Source organism: Protopterus annectens, chromosome 3.part1 (assembly GCF_019279795.1).
Source record: "Protopterus annectens isolate FY-2018-M chromosome 3.part1, PAN1.0, whole genome shotgun sequence".
NCBI lineage: Eukaryota > Metazoa > Chordata > Ceratodontiformes > Protopteridae > Protopterus > Protopterus annectens.
In genome coordinates this window covers 1,857,290,493-1,857,310,292 of record NC_056732.1, presented here as the reverse complement: position 1 = coordinate 1,857,310,292, position 19,800 = coordinate 1,857,290,493, and the positions used below count along the sequence as shown (strand labels likewise).

The following is a 19,800-nucleotide window of genomic DNA, read 5'->3' as shown; positions in this document are numbered from 1 at the left end:
ATAGTGGATTCTAGCACCTGACAAGCATCTTACTATGACTTTCTCCTTGTCTACCCTGGTGAGGGGCACAGCTGTGTCCTATGACTAATATGTTGAGTTTGTGGCTGGGCTTTAGAGGCTGTAAGACACAGGTGTGTGTACTATGTGTAATGCTTGGTGTTGTGGATTGTGATGTACGTGTGTGCTTTTGCTTTGGAGGTCTCTTTTGTTTAGGTATGTTTTTATTGAGAACCTCTGCATATGTAGGAGTGTGTTGTACAGGTGTGGTGCTGGTAGTGTTTGCGCAGACAACCTTCTCAGTGCCAGGTATATTGGCTTGTGACTGAGACAGCAAGGATTCTAGGTTCTTAAAAGTTATTAATTATTATTGATCGAAGTTTTTATGTATTTATATTATAGATTTTTGCAATATAATTCAGCACGATTTAATTTAGATTTATTCAAGTTTATTTAGAGGTGTGTAATTTTATATAATCATGTTTTGTTGTTGGCTGCTACAAAAAGTTTAGGAATGTGATTTGAAGAATAAGTTACGATAAAAGTTAGCCAAGCTTAAGTATGATAGGCATATATGTCTTTAAGAACCAATTAAGGGTTTGAAAATCTTGGGAAGTTTATAAATAAGATGTTTGAATTTTAGCTGTTTTTTGGTTTGATTTTTTTCTTAAGAAGTCCAGGCATTGAGGTTGGATGAAAAACGTGTTTATTTTGGCATTTTATTAAATTCAGTATTCTCTAAGAGCGATGAGCTTAGCGTTTTTTTCTTGTACTAGTTGGTTTCCAGTGAAGTATATCAGTTGTTTGTCTTGGTTCGCTATGGCAGACAGCTCTTTTGAGAATACACCTAATGCATTGAAAGATACAGAAGAGGATTCACATTCTGTGCATGAACTTACTATGTTAATTCAACTTTTATCACAAAAAGCTGAGCAGATAAATTATAGATTGGATACGGTCGTAACCGTGCAGCAGCAACAGCAGCTGAACCGAATGGTTAATGTTAATGCTAGCCAGTCAGCGCAAACATCACGAGTGGAATCTAATCCTTTATTGCTTGGACAAGGAGGACAAGCGAGGGTAACGACTATTAATCAACCAGTGCAAGAACAAGGAAGGCAAGTGACGGCAGCAACCACCAACCAACCAGAACAAATAGGTACTGTGCAAAGTTTTAATATTGAACACACGCAAGTGCAACATAAACAATTGATACAAACGAACAATGTGCCGAATTCAGCTAATAGTAGTGATATCAATATGAACAGTAATAATGTCAACTTAGCAGTACAGAATGTTCATATGCAGCAACAATTGATACATAATGATGGAAATGAGACCACACAAGTACCGAATTTTAAAACTTGGCTAAATTCATCAATAAGCTTGAGGGGGGCCAATTTTAATGTGAATGTAGCATCTAATGGAAATAGAGTTAATGAAACACTACCAGAGCTTTTAAATGCACTTGACCAACACATGCTAAAATTTAAAAAGCTATGTGTGGAAATAGAGTATTTCGAAGAATGCTTGAGACTGGAAATTGTGCCAAAAGGGCTTAGATCCTGGCGCTATCCTACCAGCCTGGTACCAGGATCTCTTTTTCATCAAGAGCTAATTAAACTCTTTAACCAACAAGGGCTACAATTGCTGCAAATTATGATTAAACACTATACTTTAATAAATAAAGAATTGGAACAGAATATTGAGTCTATAGATGAACAAATAAAACAACAGGCAGATTTTGGGAGGTATAAATATGAATACCGCCATTGTTTTCATAGTATTGAACAACATTTGGACAAAATTAGGCAAAATAAATTAAAAAAGCTTGAAAGAGATCAGAAGCAATATAATTTGGGGGTAGCCTACCCCCCACCACCGAGATCGCAATTATGGTCTAAACAAATCGTTAATCCTGCATATAATGGAAATAATGAAAACAGGGATGGAATGTTTAATACCCATGAACATGGAGAAGAAATAAAACAACAAAATGAAACTCAAAGTAATGTTGATAATGAAGAAGCAGAGTTCGACACTGTTAGGAGAAGTGAGAGATTAAAATCACGCAATGACAACACCAATAATAAAAACAACAATGAAGCAAGAGGTCAACAACAAGTGGTTGTTGCTAATAATAAGCAGGGTTTTTCAAGACGAAACCAAAAGAAACAATGGAACAAGAGGAGAAGTTACAACAACAGAACATAACATTGAGTAACCAACAAGATGGTACTTGTAATGTGATCAAAAACAAACAAGGGGATTTTTCTGTATTTAATTTTTCATCTTTCCATGTTTTGGAACAGTTAGTGGACATTTTATCGAAAGGATTAACTTTTGTACCCGCATGTAAAATGAATTTAGCACAAACAATATGTGACTTCAAATTGTTTGTGAGAAAAATGAATTTGCAACAATTATTGGGGGCTGAAGTCTCTAACAATGTCGAACTAAGGTTCTCTAGTTGCTTTAACCCACCATTGCATAATATATTACATGTATTTGAAAAAATATGTGAATTAGATTTAAGGAAATTGGATGAAACAAAAGTGAAATATAAATATAACATGAATAAGGATGAAAAAGAAAGTTTGGAGGTGTTACTGGCAGTGAATGTGAGGGTTATGAACCCAGATAAGGGAGGGGGCTGGTAGTTATGGATACACCTGACTATATTAGAAAAATTAAGGAAATTTTAACTGCTGAGACATATGAATTATCATCTTTAAATGAGTATAATAGAGCAAACCAGTTTATTAAAAGCTTCCTTAATGAGTTATTTATGGAAGCAAGAATTGATGTACATACATACAATTATTTATTAATAGAGGCACCAAGAGCACCATATATGTTCGGTGTTCCGAAGATTCAGAAAAATGTACTAGACCCCCCCCCTTTAGACCTATAGTGGATGGAAGGGAGGTCACCCACTTATGCCTGTGCCAAACTAGCAGATTTAATCATGAAAAAATATGTGCAAAAAGAACAATGGATAGTGAAGGATTCTTGGGTATTTCTAGAAAAAATTAATAGTCTTGCATTTCGACAAGAAAATAATTTCATAACAATTGATGTAAAAGAATTATATATGAGTATACCGCATCAACACGTAGCTAGGAATCTAGTTAGTATATTAAATGGAACCACGGATTTTTTTACATCTAACATATACATTTCATTTAACATCAATTGCATATTTGGATGCAACACTGATTAAAAATGATGTGTTGCGAGTATATGAAGCTAAAATCTTCAGAAAACCCACTTATTCAAATAAATTCCTCCACTATTCTAGTGCACATCCAAAATTTCAGAAAAAGTCAGTGGTTAAAGGTCAGTTGGTACGGGCTACACAAATGATAACTGTAGAAGAGGAATTTATTAAGGAATGTTTGAATTTAAAGCAAATGTTTCTGAATAGGGCATACCCAATCACATTAATTGAAAAGCTAATAGAAGAAGTAACACTGAAAAGAATCAATGGAATATATACACCTATACTAAAGCAACAAACTAAGTTTATATATGAGCAAATAAATGTAGGCATTGATGATGTAACAGAAGGATGTACATCACAAGAGACTAAAGCCAAATTTAATTTGGCTTGCATTCTAAATTTTTCTTTAGATTATGATAGAATAAAAAATATCATAATCAAAAATTGGAATATATTGAATGATGATAGTACATTAGTGTCTAAATTGGGAACAACACCAAAAATAGTGTGGAGGAAGGGACTGAGTTTTAAGGAATTGTTACAGAAAAAACAACAGAACAATTCCTTTACAGTCAGTAGGGGCATGATGCATTGTGGTAATTGTTCCTATTGTCATTTAATGTTTTTGGGGGTAAACATTGAAGTCAATGGCTTTAAACTGAGTACGAAAGGCAAATTTAACTATAATTCAAAAGGAGTGGTGTATGTAGCCATGTGTCAATGTTAAAGGAGTGGTGTATGTAGCCATGTGTCAATGTTGCCCATCTTTTTATATTGGAAAGACTGAGCGAAGAATACGGGATAGAGTTTATGAACATCAGAGAAGTATTAATTTGCAAAAAGAAGATAACACCCTTGCTAGACATATTTTAAATTTTCTTGAACATAAATTCCAATATAAAATAATCGATCAAGTGAAACAAGATGCAAGAGGGGGCCCTTTTGGTCTTTTGCTAGAGAAAAAGGAACTTTTGTAGCAAATTAGATTGAATGCCTATACAAAGCCAGGTTTGAATGATAAATGTACCCTCATGTGCTTGTTAAAACTTAAAAGTTTAGATAGATAGTGTAGTATAAATTATATTAATCATGTTAAAGTAAGTTTCATCAAGGTTGGTGCCTACACAGTACTTAGGCATATTATAAAATAAATTTAGTAGAACTTGATAATAATATCTAGTATTATGTATGGTGAACTAAGTGGGATAAACTAGACAAAAGTACTATTAATAGTTTAAAGTAAGAGAGTTTAGTATATAATGTTGTATTTAATTCGATAGAATGTTAGAAATAAGCATAAGTATAACAAAAATGTAGGATGTTTTGGATGGATGGGTTTTCATCCCTAATGGGATGTATATACTATGTTTGAGGATTATTTTGAATTTTCAAGTCATATAGCGGAAGAATGTGCATGTTATGGCTAATTTCAGCCTATGTTTTTGTCCAATATTTGTTAGGAAGTATTAAAAAGATTGTTTAAAATGTATTTTAAATACAAATAATAGTTTTTAAATTATGGGCGCTCCAAACTTAGTGACCATGGTTAATAGGACACATGTAATGTTTGTTTATATGATGTGATCAAAGTTTTTATGCATTTATATTATAGATTTTTGCAATATAATTCAGCATGATTTAATTTAGATTTATTCAAGTTTATTTAGAGGTGTGTAATTTTATATAATCATGTTTTGTTGTTGGCTGCTACAAAAAGTTTAGGAATGTGATTTGAAGAATAAGTTAATGTAAAAGTTAGCCAAGCTTAAGTATGAAAGTATACATTGTATGCATATATGTCTTTAAGAACCAATTAAGAGTTTGAAAATCTTGGCAGGAAGTTTATAAATAAGATGTTTGAATTTTAACTGTTTTTTGGTTTGATTTTGTTCTGAAGAAGTCCAGGCATTGAGGTCAGACGAAAAATGTGTTTATTTTAGTGTTTTATTAAATTCAGTATTCTCTAAGAGCGACGAGCTTAGCGTTTTTTCTTGTACTTCTTAAAAGTTATTACTTTTCTTGCTATGGCCAGTATAGACAATAAAAAGATGCTTATTCCCATTTAAATGTTCAGATAAAGGAGTATTGTGTAAGACAACAATGCACAGAGCTTGGCAAAACATTTGACTTACTTTCTAATATTCTTTCATAGTAGGACATTTTCAAGAGAATTTTTTTGTAGTCTGGTTTCAGTGTATTTTTACATCTACAACTTGCACTTTTTCCCTTGTTTATCTTGGCTCTTTTATCAGGTATGCAAATGGTTCTATTTAAAAATTCCTAGTATCCACTTTACACAACACAAATGTAGTTGTTCAGTTTGTGGATCTTACCATGAGTTTTATCTTTAGAAGACTTCCACTATGAGTTGAAAAAAAGCAACTGAACCGATGATCAGAATCCCTCCACTGCTGAAAAAATTGCTAAAAAACACTTGTGTTTTTATGCAGGGGAAATCCCACCAAACCCTAGACATACCTATACCAACTTCACAGCCACACCAACTTGAAGAAGGGGGAGACTCCCCCTAAAAGGGCATCACTGCTGGAACTACTCACCAACAGCTATTTCTTGTATAGGAACTCCATTCATTGGTGGGTTGCACTTCAGGTAGTTGAAGCTTGAGAGTTCAGTCTTTGTCCACCAGTAGGGTAATGCTTCAGAAAAGTTTTAATTTATCATTCTTAAATATGTAGCCAATATAATATTCAGAAGTATTTGTTTTGTTGTCTCTGTTTTACCTAATTTTGATAATATAACTTGCTTCTTTATCAGAATGTTGTAGTGGTAAGGTATTCTAGAGTTTAAAGTATTATATACCCGTGCCATTAAAATATTGATTACTTTCATGAAATAATCTCCTATTGATTTTATCCAAGCCATTCTGTCTCAACTCAATCTTATTCTTCTAATATTTTTTTACAACAGTCTTTATTTTTGTATTTTCAATACAGTTGTACCAGATATAACTTTTCCCATAACAATTTGATATCTTCTTTTCTTTGTCAGTGTTCTAACACACTTTTATTAACACGTAGTGAATAGGTAATAAACATTCAGTTTTTAAATAACATGTTTATATTGAGTTTTTGAATATTTTTGAGATGTTATTGGTGTAAGTTTATTCAAGAAATTTCTGTGTGTTATATTGAGTGTAACTTGGGATTATAAGCCAGAACCTATCTATTAACTTATGATTTCATTTAGTTTTATTGATCATGTAATGATTTAGATGCATTTTTTCCAATTAACTTAGTAACTACTCAATAATGTGCTATAATTTTAATGCTGAATGCACTTGTATAAGATATTATTTTGGGAAAGCCCAGTTGCCCTTTGTCCTATTTTTCTAATATAATTCTTAAAAGCTATACTAGGTTTATTAGGTTTACCATTAAAATGTACTAGTAATTTAACAGTTTTATTTATTTGAGTTTTAGCTGAAAACTAGGACATTGTTTGTATAAAATGTAACTTTTGGTAACATAGAATCAAATGTATAATTTTATTTGGAGTTTACTTGTAATATTTATTGAACATTAGTTGTAAGAGTTGTTCCTAATTATGAGTTATTCCTACATATCAATGTTCCCCTCAATATATAAATTGTATATTTCTTTAAATTTCATCCTGTAATTTTGTGCAGGATTCATAATTGTTAAATTTTGGTATCATTGTAATTAAAACCAGATATCTTATTAAAGTTTGTAGTTATTTTCTGAATTTGACAACATGAAGAATCAGTATCTGTAAATTCCAAAAGAATATTGTCTGCAACTTACAACATTTTGAGTGATAGTTATTTGAAGACCTTTAATTTAAAAATGATTTCTTACATTTGCTGGTGTTCTTAACAAGGCAACTGGTGTATGTGATAGCAGGCAGTACTTTTCTTGATTATCTATTGTTCCTGAATTTAGCAGGAACATGTTAATATTGTATTTATGTAACATTTGCAATAGATTAATAACTGTTTTAGAGAATCCATATGTAGCTAATGTCATTGATAAATAAATAACCCCAATTGATTGTGTTGAAAGGTTTGTAATATCTAAACTAAATAGTGATAGTTCTTCATCAGTATTATCTGAATAGAAACAGAAAGAAAATGCTAGCAAAGCTAGACTTTCCACTGTGTGATACCTTTGGAGTCATGGGCTATATGCAAATTACCCCTTAAGGATATCAGGTGTTCAGCTAAATGGCAAAGCTGAATGTCCAACACGTTTTCTTTTACCTTTACTTTTTAAGTCTATTCATGGACAACTGGCCTGAAATTGTCCATGCACAGCTAGAGGGGTTTGGTTTTATTGGCTTGAAATTGTCCATGTTTTATTGGCTTGAAATTGTCCGTGCGCAGATAGAGGGGTTTGGCTTTATTGGCCTGAAATTATCCATGAATGGACTTAAAAAGCAAAAGAAAAAGTCTTGGACATTCAGCATTACCATTTAGCTGAAACACCTGATATCATTAAGGGGTAATTTGCATATATCCCATGATTCTAAAGGTATCACACAGTGGAAAGTCTAGCTATGCTAGATTTTTCTTTTTGTTTCATTTGGTTTTTAACCATTTGTTTTTTTCTGTGTGAACTTTTTAACTCATTGTTTTAGGTTATTATCTGAATAGCCAATAACAGCTATATGTTTATAATGCCCTCGGCTTGTCTGTTAATAAAACTAATTTGATCATTGTCTGTTCATTGTGGTAAGTATTGCATTGTTCGGTCAGCAAATATTGAGACAAATCTTTTATAATCTACATTTAGCAAAGTTATTGGTCAGTTAAATGAACAATTACCTAGATTTTTGTTTTGTTTTAATGTAGAGGTAGTTGATGAGTATTTCCGCTAGACAGATCTTTGTATTATAATTAGCTTAAATGCTTTAAGTACATTACATAATCACTGAATTACTTTACAAATTTAATTTGTTGTATAACATTAATTATCAATTTGTTCTTCTAATACATTGTTGTATTCATTAAATTTGTACTTAATGTTCTTGTTAATATGTGTTTGTAGTGTATTCATCTTGTTACATGTTCTATATGCTCACAATATGTCTTTTATACCTGTCACTTTTCTATTTCTTTCAGGGCATTTAATACATTCAATTCACTGTAATTTGTTTTATTTAATACCTTGATTCTGTTACCTAATTTTAAGGAATTAATATATGAGGTAAGTTTCTATTTTTTATTATACGTTCCTCTTTGCATTCTAGTATTTTTTGTTATTTTATATTTAAAAATGTTACCAAATCTAAAGATGATTTGTCTCCTTTTTGAATCTTTAGTTTTATTAAATTTGTTCTATAAATAGTTAAGTGTTTGCCCTATTCTTTAAAGTTGTTTCTGGTTCATATTGAAAATGTATCCTACATAAAAATTTAGTGTCTTTCACAAAACACAGTTTATTCATAAAATCAATAAGCTGAAAAATATTTAAATATTAAACATGCCTCTGGTAGTCAGAGGCAGAAAGCAATGCCAGACTAAAATGCCACCTACAAAACCTGTATAAAATTCTTAAAATACCCCCTCCAAATACAAGCCTGTAATACTTAGGGGCACAGCTGTAATGGACTGCAATGCTAAGCTTATAAAAGCCTAAGTGGTCAATAGCCTGATATATAAATATGAATCTGCAAACCTATGGAGAAGCATGCTTACTATTCCATCAGGGGCAAAGTGCATATTGCAGCAAAATGATGGTATGCAGTCTAGTTGTTTTAATACCTACTAGCTCCTAAATATGTCAAATGGAACAGAAGATTTACACCATCATACCAGTTTTTTGTCTCTAGCATTATAGAGGATTTTAAATTATTAAAGCCAATGTTCTGGAAAGTAGTCAAGTTTATTACTTTTTAAATGTAAAATTAATATACAGTTTTCTGTTATCATAACTATAATTATATTAGCTTTTCACTGATTTCTGGTGTGATGGATCCACACAGTCTACCTGGTTTTTGTTATGCCTCGAGCCACATACCACTGTGTATGTTTGATTATTGCTAGATCTGACATGCTGCTACCATACTATAGGCTGCTAGTATTGTAACAATACAGTATGCTTAAGAGCAGGCCTTGCTCACTGATTACTGGTATAACTAAACTTTTGTTGACCTGTAAGTTGTTTATCAGCTTAAAAGATGTTTACATGGGGGATTCCACTGAGGAACTATATCACAAGTTTGTGGGCTAATTGTTCTTTAGAAAAGAGAAGTAAGGCATATGACCATACATTACAAGACTTGTTTACAACTTAGGAAATGATCTGTAATTTTCTAAAATATTCCATCAACTCATGATGAGCTTGTGATCTATATGTCATTAGTTGAACCTACTGAACCTATTGTTTGTTCAAGACTATAAAAATTCAAAGGGTAAAATGGAAATCATCATCATCTGGATTTGATCACAGCATTAGCCTGAACTGAGCATAGAGCCATTTTGCCAGTGTTGGCCCTGCCTTGACTGAACAGATAGCTGTACTGAATAGGATTGAAGTCTCCCTATCAGTGGCAAAGATGATTTTGTTTATGCATATGCTTGTAAGTACATGATTTATTTGTTTTTTTCTGTTTATCTATTAGTTTTTTTGTTTAATAAATTGTTAAGTTTGAGACTTGGTGTCTTGTGTCATTTCTAATTCTGTATTATCCTCAGACTTTAAATTAACAGACTAGTTCAATTTGGCGCATTGAGCAGAGTCTGAGGTTTGCAGTAGAAATGTCACAACAACAACCAATGTTTTTTCCTTTAAAACATATAGGCATAGGCAAGAAGGATGTTGTGTCAGGTATCCCAAATAAGGTGGGCATTGGTACTATAATGCCAGCATTGTTTGGGAAATGGGATCCTCTTGCTAAGGTATTTTCACCCTCTCCTTCCCCAAAACTTTTGCAAGAAATCCCTAAGGCAGTCCCTGATAGTCTAGCTAAGGCTCTAGCAGAGCTAAAATTGGATGATAAGGGGAAAAAGGTGAAGGAAGAGGTGTGAGCGTCTGGATGGCTGTTCTTTGAGGCAATTCAGGAATTAGATAGAAATGTAGAGAAACTAAAAGAAAAAGTCCTAGAGTTAGAACAGCAATGTAAAGAACACACAAATACACACACATTGGTTAGAGATGCCTTGGAGAAGGCAAATATGACACTTGTTAAAGTAGGAGCAGAAGCTAAACACTGGAAATATAATTCAGTGACTCTAGCTAATCTAATAATTCAACAGCGTAGACAATGAAATGGGAAAAATTATGCGGTCCGCCCTCAAGGCCCTGGGTTCGTGCTTTGCTGTGTAAGGCAGAGTTTGACCCCGAGAAGTGGGAAGGTGATCTCCCTTCAACCGATGAGGGTGATAATGAATTTGAAATAGTAAATTCCCCATCAGTGGAGGCACGTCCAGTTATTGAGAGAAAGGGACAGTACACTTGGGGGGGGGGGGTTCACAACAATGGGTTGCGGTGCGGAGTTATACCCAAACTGAATTATTAAATGTAATCCAAATCTATAAGCAAAATCCGGGGGAAACTGTTATAGTGTGGTTTCTTCAGGTTTGGGGCACAGGGGGAGAAGCAGTGTCTCTAAATGCCGAAGAAATGTACCAATGTGCATGCTTGGTGTTCCATCCACGTCTAAAGCAAATAGTAAACAATGTGAACCATGACGATCCCCATGTAAATACACTGGTGGTGTGGTTAGCCTCGGCTTTCCGAGCTACTTGGCCTGATGCCACAGCAGTAGCTGATGAACATAAGCCTTGAAAAACCATAGCAGAGGCAATACAACAGTTAAGAGAAATGGCTATGCTGGCTACCATTTATTCATTGGAATTAAGGAATGGGGCATTGGTGCTTCCGAAAAGACCAGATGCACAAATAACGACCAGCAATATGAGAAGTAAATTGATCAGAAATGTACCACAGTGGTGGAAAGGGCAGCTGATAGCTGCCCTGGCAGGCTGTGTAGGTCAGCAAATATGGGATGAAATAGTCACTCTAAATCAAATGGCAGAATTAGTGGAAGACAAAGAACAGAGAAGAGCTAGAAAAGCAAATGCAGAGAAACCAAAAGATAAATCTGATGAGAAAGTCACAAGAAAGCAAATGTTTCTGGATCTATTAAGGTGGGGGGTAGAAGTTGCAGAGATAGATGGGATAGCTACCAAGGATTAAGGTGGGGGGTAGAAGTTGCAGAAATAGATGGGATAGCTACCGAGGAATTATATAAAAAATGGAAACAAAAACAAAAAGAGAAAAGATCAATCTCTCCTGGCAAAAAGCAAACCCCTACAAAAAGTCCAACCAGAAGTACCACTGAAGGAAAGGTAGGGTGGAATCAATTATATCCTGACATCCCTACTGATGACCTAGCACAGTGGCAAAAGGGAGAATTCAGTGATGAGAGAGATTGGGGAGAAAAGGAATGAAGAACCCCGGTTGAAAAAACGGAGACAAATTGACTAGTAGGTGGGTCCCCAGTAGCTAGGGGTACGGTAAGAGCAATTACACCTGGGGACCGACACCCTTACGTACCTCTTACCATTTTTTGGAGGGGATGGCCACAACATGTAATGGCTCTGGTAGACACAGAATCAGAAATAACCATTTTGCAGGCAACCCCCATAAATTTTGTGGGCAGTATGTAGAGATTGATGGTTATGGAGGGGCAAAAACACTAGGTACCAAAACTAAGGTTATAATAGCTTTTGGGGATGGTATTCCAATTTTCATTGAAGCAGTCATAGCTCCAGTACCTGAACACATTTTAGGAATAGATGTGTTAAAGGGTAGAACTTTGGAAACCACTGTAGAGCCATTTACGTTTGGGGTGCGGCATTGTTCAGTCAACGCAGTCAAGGCTGTAGTCTGAGGCAATGCTAAGTGGGAACCACTTTATATTCCCACACCTAAAACAATAGTAAACCTCAAACAATATTGTATCCCAGGTGGGCACGCAAAGATCACTGAAATGATCCAAGAACTACTTCGGGTTGGCATACTTGAGCCCACTGTGAGTCCATTTAACAGTCTGGTATGGCCGGTAAAGAAACCTGATGGGTCATGGCGGATGACGGTAGATTATCAAGGTCTGAACAAGGTGGCCCCACCTTTAGCGGCAGCTGTTCCAGATATCGTTACGATCGTGGAAAGATTGTCTTTATCTGCTGGGCCATATCATGCAGTTTTGGACTTGGCAAATGCTTTCTTCTCCATTCCAATAGCAGAAGAAAGCAGAGCCCAATTTGCTTTTACTTGGGAGGGGAGGCAGTGCACCTTCCAAGTGTTACCACAGGGATATCCGCACAGCCCTACCCTGTGTCATGGACTGGTGGCTAGAGATCTAGCCAAGTTACAACTGGACAAAGTGACTGTTTTTCATTACATTGATGACATAATGATTACCGAAGAGAAGTCCGATGTAGGTATTGCATTAAAAACTTTACTCCAGCACCTTCAGAACAGAGGGCGGGCTATAAATGAAAATAAAACACAACGAGGGACATCAGTAAAATTCCTTGGTATGATTTGGAATGGAGCGAAAAGAAAAATTCCTGCAGCGGCACTAGAGAGTATTCAGAAAATTGCAGTCCCAAAAATGAAACGGCAGGCACAGGCCTTCTTAGGAGCAATGGGCTTTTGGAGGACGTTTGTACCTCACCTTGGACTGATTTTGTGGCCCATTCACTATATAACGAGGAAAAAGTGTGACTTTCAATGGGGTCTCAAGCAACAAACGGCTTTTGAAGAAGCAAAAAAGTCTCTACAGCAGAGTGTGGGGCTGGGCCCAATTGATCCACAGCAACCCTTTATCCTGGAAGTAACTGTTGCCAATAACATTATGTCTTGGGGGCTGTGGCAGAAAGATGACACTGGGAAAAAGAGACCATTGAGATTTTGGTCTAAATCCCTAACTGGAGCACAGGTTAGATATAGCCCCCTTGAACAACATGTGCTGGCCGTGTGCACAGCATTGATTCATGTGGAAGGAATAACTAAACAACAAACAGTGACGGTAAAGATAGACTACCCAATCCAGGGGTGGTTACGAGATAATAATTTGATGAAAACTTTAATAGCACAATCTTCAACCGTACAAAAATGGAAGTGGTACTTGCAGGAAAGAGTCAACATCGTACCTGGAGTATCTCAAGTACAACAACAGTTGGCTGGACTGGTAATTTTGGATGATGCTGATGTGATTGAACAGCGACATGAGCTTCCAAAATCACCAATCATTGAAGCATCACCATTTGATAATTTAAATGCAGAAAAACAGAAACACACATGGTTTACTGACAGTTCTGCTAAAATTGGATCAAACGGCAGGACCTGGACTGCGGTGGCGTATTGCCCACGAACAGAAACCGTGTTGTTTGATGAGGGTACTGCCGGTTCAAATAATCAGGCAGAATTATGAGCTGTTGCCCTAGTTATCGATAGTTTATCACCCGGAGATGAGGCATACATCTATACTGACAGCTGGGCAGTTTTTAAAGGGCTGACAACCTGGTTACCTGCCTGGCAACAACAGAATTGGAAGATCCATGGTAGACCTCTGTGGGGAGGCTCAGAAGATTGGCAATGAATTTGGGAAAAAGATCAACAGTGCAAAATCAGTGTTGGAGATGTAGATGCCCATGCATCACTTGTGACAAATGAAAGGAGGCATAACCAGCAGGTAGACAAGATGGCTGTGGTATGTGTTTCCGAAGAGAAAATTGACAGTGCTAATATGGCAAGATGGGCCCATGATCGGAGTGGGCACTTGGGAAGAGATGCAACAATAGAATGGGCATGAAGGCATGGTATGCAGTTGAATAAGGAAATAACTACAGATGTTATAAAGCAGTGTGAAATCTGCCAAAGAAATAAATGAAAGCAACTGCAAGCAGAAGCATGTAGACACATTCACCGAGGCAGTCGTTCAGGACAAATCTGGCAAATAGACTTTATTGGTCCTTTACCACTGCATCAAAATCAGCAATACTGCCTAACGATGGTGGACACTTATTCAGGATTACTAATGGTGTCTCCATGCAAAAAGGCAAACCAACAAGCAGTGTTAAAAGGATTGAATAAATTGTGTGTAACATATGGGGTTCCCAGTGAAATCTAAAGTGACCAAGGCAGTCACTTCACTGGAGCAGAAGTTCAAGAATGGGCAAAAGAAAATGGAGTCCGGTGGGTGCTGCATATCCCATATCATCCTCAAGCTGCTGGTTTGATTGAAAGGTATAATGGGCTCCTTAAAGAACAAATCCGAAAGAATACAAGTGGTGGAACGTTACGAATGGGCAAAGGTATTAGAATTAGCTGTGAGCCAGCTGAATAATAGGCCTCAGAAGCATCAAGGAAACCCTTTGCAAATGCATACGAATGACATTCGGTCCAACTGTTGTATTTTGAAACTAGAAAAGCTGAACCCAGATGTCATATACCTTCTTTTGACAAATGCTGATCAAACCCGGTTCTGGCTATGCGCATTGACTGAACAAAGAGTGCCAGCACAAAATATAGTGTTAGTTGAAACAGGTTGGAAACTGTATCTCCCAGAAAATTGGCACTGGGGGCAAAAAGGACTATTAGGGGGAAATTGGGAGGTTTTTACATTATGGGAGCCAGAACGAGAAGTGATAGTAAAGGCTATCAATTTAGATAACAAGACACTGATGATTCAAAAAGGACAACCTTTAGTAGAAATTAGTATGCATCAAGATGCTGTTATTTTGTTACAAGACTGTGATAATAAACCAAGCAAGTGGCTGGGGATGAGAGTTATAGTGACCACACCCAATCAGCCAAATGAACATGGGACTGTGATTTGCGATGGACCTGGTGATACTGTCTTAGTATTACTTGATTCTGCTAAACAACCATTGTACTTTCCTCTCCATTGATTATTGCCATTGTTTGGGAAGGTGCCAATTTTTTCGATGACAACACTTAGATGGGCCATATGACTGTCTTGATCCTATCCCTCTATTTGACGAGGAAGATGTTGCAAATCTAACGGCGTTCTGTGACCTTTATTGGAAATTGGGAGATGATCTATATACGGTAACACCTAAATCTGCCCTAACTTGGAGCATCACTCAAGACGGAGAACATCACAACTGTATGTAGACTAAACTGTGATAGACATCCCGAAAAGTGTGCTTCCAACTCTTTTGGAGGTTTATACCAAAAACTAAATGAGTCGGGATTTCCACTGGTCAAGTCTCCATTAGATTCCTCCTGCATAGCTGAATTTCAAAGGGAAAATGACACCGTGGAAACCCTATCTCCAAGTTTGTAGATATATGCCATGGACAATAGTTCAACTGTATTTGATGGTTTGGGACATGTGGTGAGGTATACAAGAGGATGTAAAACTATATGTAGTGCTACAGTTATACAAAGTATTAAAATAATTAACATGACAGCAGTTGATATTACTACCATGTATCCACATTGTAAAATTGTGAAATTATGGCCAGTTAATTCCTTGTATATCAAATATAGACATTACAAATATAAAAGAAATAAACGTGATGTTACAGGTATTTTAGGCACTGCACTAGGTGCAGTCAGAACAGGGACTGGATTCTTAAACAGTGTAGATATAGATACCCTACGTAGCAAATTGGGTCATTTGGGTAGTGACCTAAATATGGCCTTTAAGCTACTAGCAGATCATGATCCTGAACTGGGGCAAAAAACTGTAGACAGTATTTTAACTCAAACTGTCATGTGGAGGTGGAGTGAACACGCTAATACATATACAGAACAGATTTTAAATAACCTCACAACAGAAGTAAATCAAACTTTTTGTATGCTATCTCAGTTGGCTGCTAATTATCAATATTTGTAATTTACTCAAACTTGGGGGGGGCTAAAAAGGCAGCCCATTGGCAAAGGGAACTGCAACTATATCATTGGTTAAAGCCAATAGACTTTGCATGTGAAAACAAGTCTTGTATACTGATTTTTGACTATCTTGCTAGCAAAAAAGGAACAAAGCAGGTCTGTCCATTTGTTACATTGCCCTTGCAATTTGGAAATAATTGGTGGGTGCCTCAAATTGAATCTACTTTGATTGATTATAATGATGTACCTATTGATTTGGCAGGTTGTGAGACGTGGCCCCATGGGTGGGTATGCATGATGGTGAAAAGGAAGCCTCACCCATGCTTACATAACGGAACTGGGGAATGCACTTGGCATAGGTATGTAGTAAATGGTACGGACAGCTACCAACTAAATGATACCACAGTTTGTGTGATATCCTCCTGTAAATTAGCCTGGAGTGGTGGGATAATCACAAATGGTGGAGCATACTGTAAAAGTAATATCCATGCAATTATTGATTTTTGTACTGGAGAACTTATTAGATTGACTAAATGGATGGACATCACATTTAATGCTAGCATAGAACCATTACACACTTTTAGATGGCCATCTCTAGTCCACCTGGAATTTCAACAGAGTAAGCAGGAAGGACAAATAGTGTAGCAACTATTAAATAAAACACTAAATGATGCGCAACAAACAGTTATTAAAATGATTAAAGATAAAGGTACCATTGTAAAAATTGCAAATGAAATACAAGATATAACTGTTTCGCATTGGTATGATATTTGTATGTGGTCATCTAAAACTTCAGTGTAGTTTAATTTGTTGTTGCATCCCTTGCTTTTGACCACAGTAGTTTCAATGTTATTCTGCTAAGTATAATGCTGCATTTACTGTAAAGTGATAAGAAGATACAAATTAATGTTGTCAGTTTTAACTCTTATAAGGGATACACAGCGTACGTTGCTCGATGCAAGGGGTGGCCTGTGACGGATCCACACAGTCTACCTGTTTTTTGTTATGCCTCAAGCCACATACCACTGTGTATGTTTGATTATTGCTAGATCTGACATGCTGCTACCATACTATAGGCTGCTAGTATTGTAACAATACAATATGCTTAAGAGCAGGCCTTGCTCACTGATTACTGGTATAACTGAACTTTTGTTGACCTGTAAGTTGTTTATCAGCTTAAAAGATGTTTACCAGAATATGGGGGATTCCAATGAGGAACTATATCACAAGTTTGTGGGCTAATTGTTCTTTAGAAAAGGGAAGTAAGGCATATGACCATACATTATGAGACTTGTTTACAACTTAGGAAATGATCTGTAATTTTCTAAAATATTCCATCAACTCATGATGAACTTGTGATCTATATGTCATTAGTTGAACCTATTGACCCTATTGTTTGTTCAAGACTATAAAAAGCTCAAATGCTAAAATGGAAATCATCATCATCTGGATTTGATCACAGCATCAACCTGAACTGAGCATAGAGCCATTTTGCCAGTGTCGGCCAAGCCTTGACTGAACAGATAACTGTACTGAATAGGATTGAAGTCTCTCTGTCATGTGCAAAAATGATTTTGTTTATGCATATGCTTGTAAGTACATGATTTATTAGTTTTTTTCTGTTTATCTAGTAGTTTTTTGTTTAATAAATTGTTAAGTTTGAGCCTTGGTGTCTTGTGTCATTTCTAATTCTGTATTAACATCAGACTTTAAAGTAATGGACTAGTTCACCTGGGTAGAGCTGTATGTCCAAAAACACCCATGATGCCCTTATGTGGAGCCAGGGCTAAATAGGGGGAGTTTATTTTATAAGGAACAGTAAGATGGCAGGTGCGCCAGATGAACTGTTGAAAATCTTTGCAGGAATAAAAGCAGCCAACCATATGGCATTGTTAAATGTGTTTAGAAGGAGCAGTAAGGCATAATAACAGGGTAGAGTTTTTGTGGCATTCATTATTGTAATTCTTTCAGTATATTGTTTGTTTACTACAGTTAGAAATTAAAAAAAAAGTCTTTATGCAAGGACACTGTAAGCCTCATGGTAAGAAAACTTGTTCTTACACACTTTTTATTTTCTTTTAAGTCAACAGGGATGCAGAGTACTCCGAGATCAAGAGTCTACCGCAGGATGATGAATTTAATAAAGCTCTCTCAGATAAGATGTCAGTCACAAGGGAAACTGCAGTGCATTCTGAAACCAGACACAACTGCAAGGAAATTAATGATGGGTTTATCAAAAAAAACAAAATAGAAAGGCATCTACAAACACCCATGGAAATGGCATTTAGTCAGCTTAATCACAACAACAGTGTAAAATTCAATATTAATGATTTAACTGATCAATTAAGTCACAGTGGGAAAAGACAAAAGAATACAATGGCATTACATGAACAGATATGCAATAAAAAGAAGCTTTACAAATGTGTCACATGTGGCAAGAGTTTTACAAGAAGAAAGACTTTAGTAGTACATTTGATAATGCACACTGCTCAGAAGCCCTACAAATGTACCATGTGTGACAAGAGTTTTACACAAAGAAGTCATATAATATCTCATCAAAGGACCCACAGTGGACAGAAAAACTACAAATGTGCCACATGTGGTAAGAGTTTTAGGAGGAGGAGTCATATGCATAGGCATCAGAATACACACACGGGACAGAAACCGTATAAATGCACCATGTGTGACAAGAGTTTTGCACAGAAGAATCAGATGATAAGTCATCAGAGTATCCACACACGACAGAAAAACTATAAATGTTCCACATGTGGTAAGAGTTTTAGGTACAAGAGTAATATGTATATGCATCAGAATATACACATGGGGCAGAAACCCTATAAATGTGCCATGTGTAATAAGAGATTTGCACAGAAGAGTCAGATGGTAAGTCATCAGAGTATCCACACAGGACAGAAAAACTACAAATGTGCCATGTGTGGTAAAAGTTTTAGGGACAAGAGTAATATGTATAGGCATCAGAATACACACACAGGGCAGAAACCCTATAAGTGCACCATTTGTGACAAGACTTTTACACGGAAAGATCACATAGTAAAACACCAGCATATACACACTGGAGAGAATGCCTATAAATGCACCATTTGTGACAAGAGTTTTGTACAGAAGAATCAGATGGTAAGTCATCAAAGTACCCACATGGAACAGAAAAACTACAAATGTGCCACATGTGGTAAGAGTTTTAGAAAGAAGAGTCATATACATAGGCATCAGAATACACACATGGGACAGAAACCCTATAAGTGCACCATGTGTGACAAGACTTTTACATTGAAGGGTAACATGGTAAAACACCAACATATACACACTGGAGAAAAGCCCTATAAATGTACCATGTGTGACAAAAGTTTTACACAGAAGTGTAGTATGAAGCGTCATCAGAATATCCACACTGGCCATGTGGAAAAAGCATAAATATAGTTGCAAATATAGAAACCTTCTGGAAGAACCTCATGTTGATCAGGAACGAATGCAGGAATGGTTAAGGAGAGGCAAATTCAAACCAAGAAATGAAAGGTTAATATTGGCAGTGCAAGACAGTGGGCTACATACATGCTGGTTTACAAAGTTTATTGAACATGTGGGAGAAACAGACAAATGTAGGTTTTGTAAAACCGAATTAGAAACAGTCACACACCTTGTTGCTGGTTGCGAAATAATGGCAGAAGGACTGTATACTGAAAGGCATAATAATGTGGCAAAACTGCTGTA

General features: G+C 36.1%; 1 protein-coding gene across 1 annotated transcript in view; it reads left to right on the top strand.

Annotated features, from left to right (window-relative positions):
- Positions 1 to 19,554, top strand: part of LOC122798769 (zinc finger protein 436-like) — a 101,866-nt gene extending 82,312 nt beyond the window's left edge. The window contains exon 4 of the mRNA XM_044067880.1: positions 18,155 to 19,554. Within this exon, the coding sequence (XP_043923815.1) occupies positions 18,155 to 19,503 (1,349 nt within the window). The 3' untranslated portion in view covers positions 19,504 to 19,554. The remainder of the gene's footprint in view (positions 1 to 18,154) is intronic.
- The last annotated feature ends 246 nt before the right edge of the window (positions 19,555 to 19,800 follow it).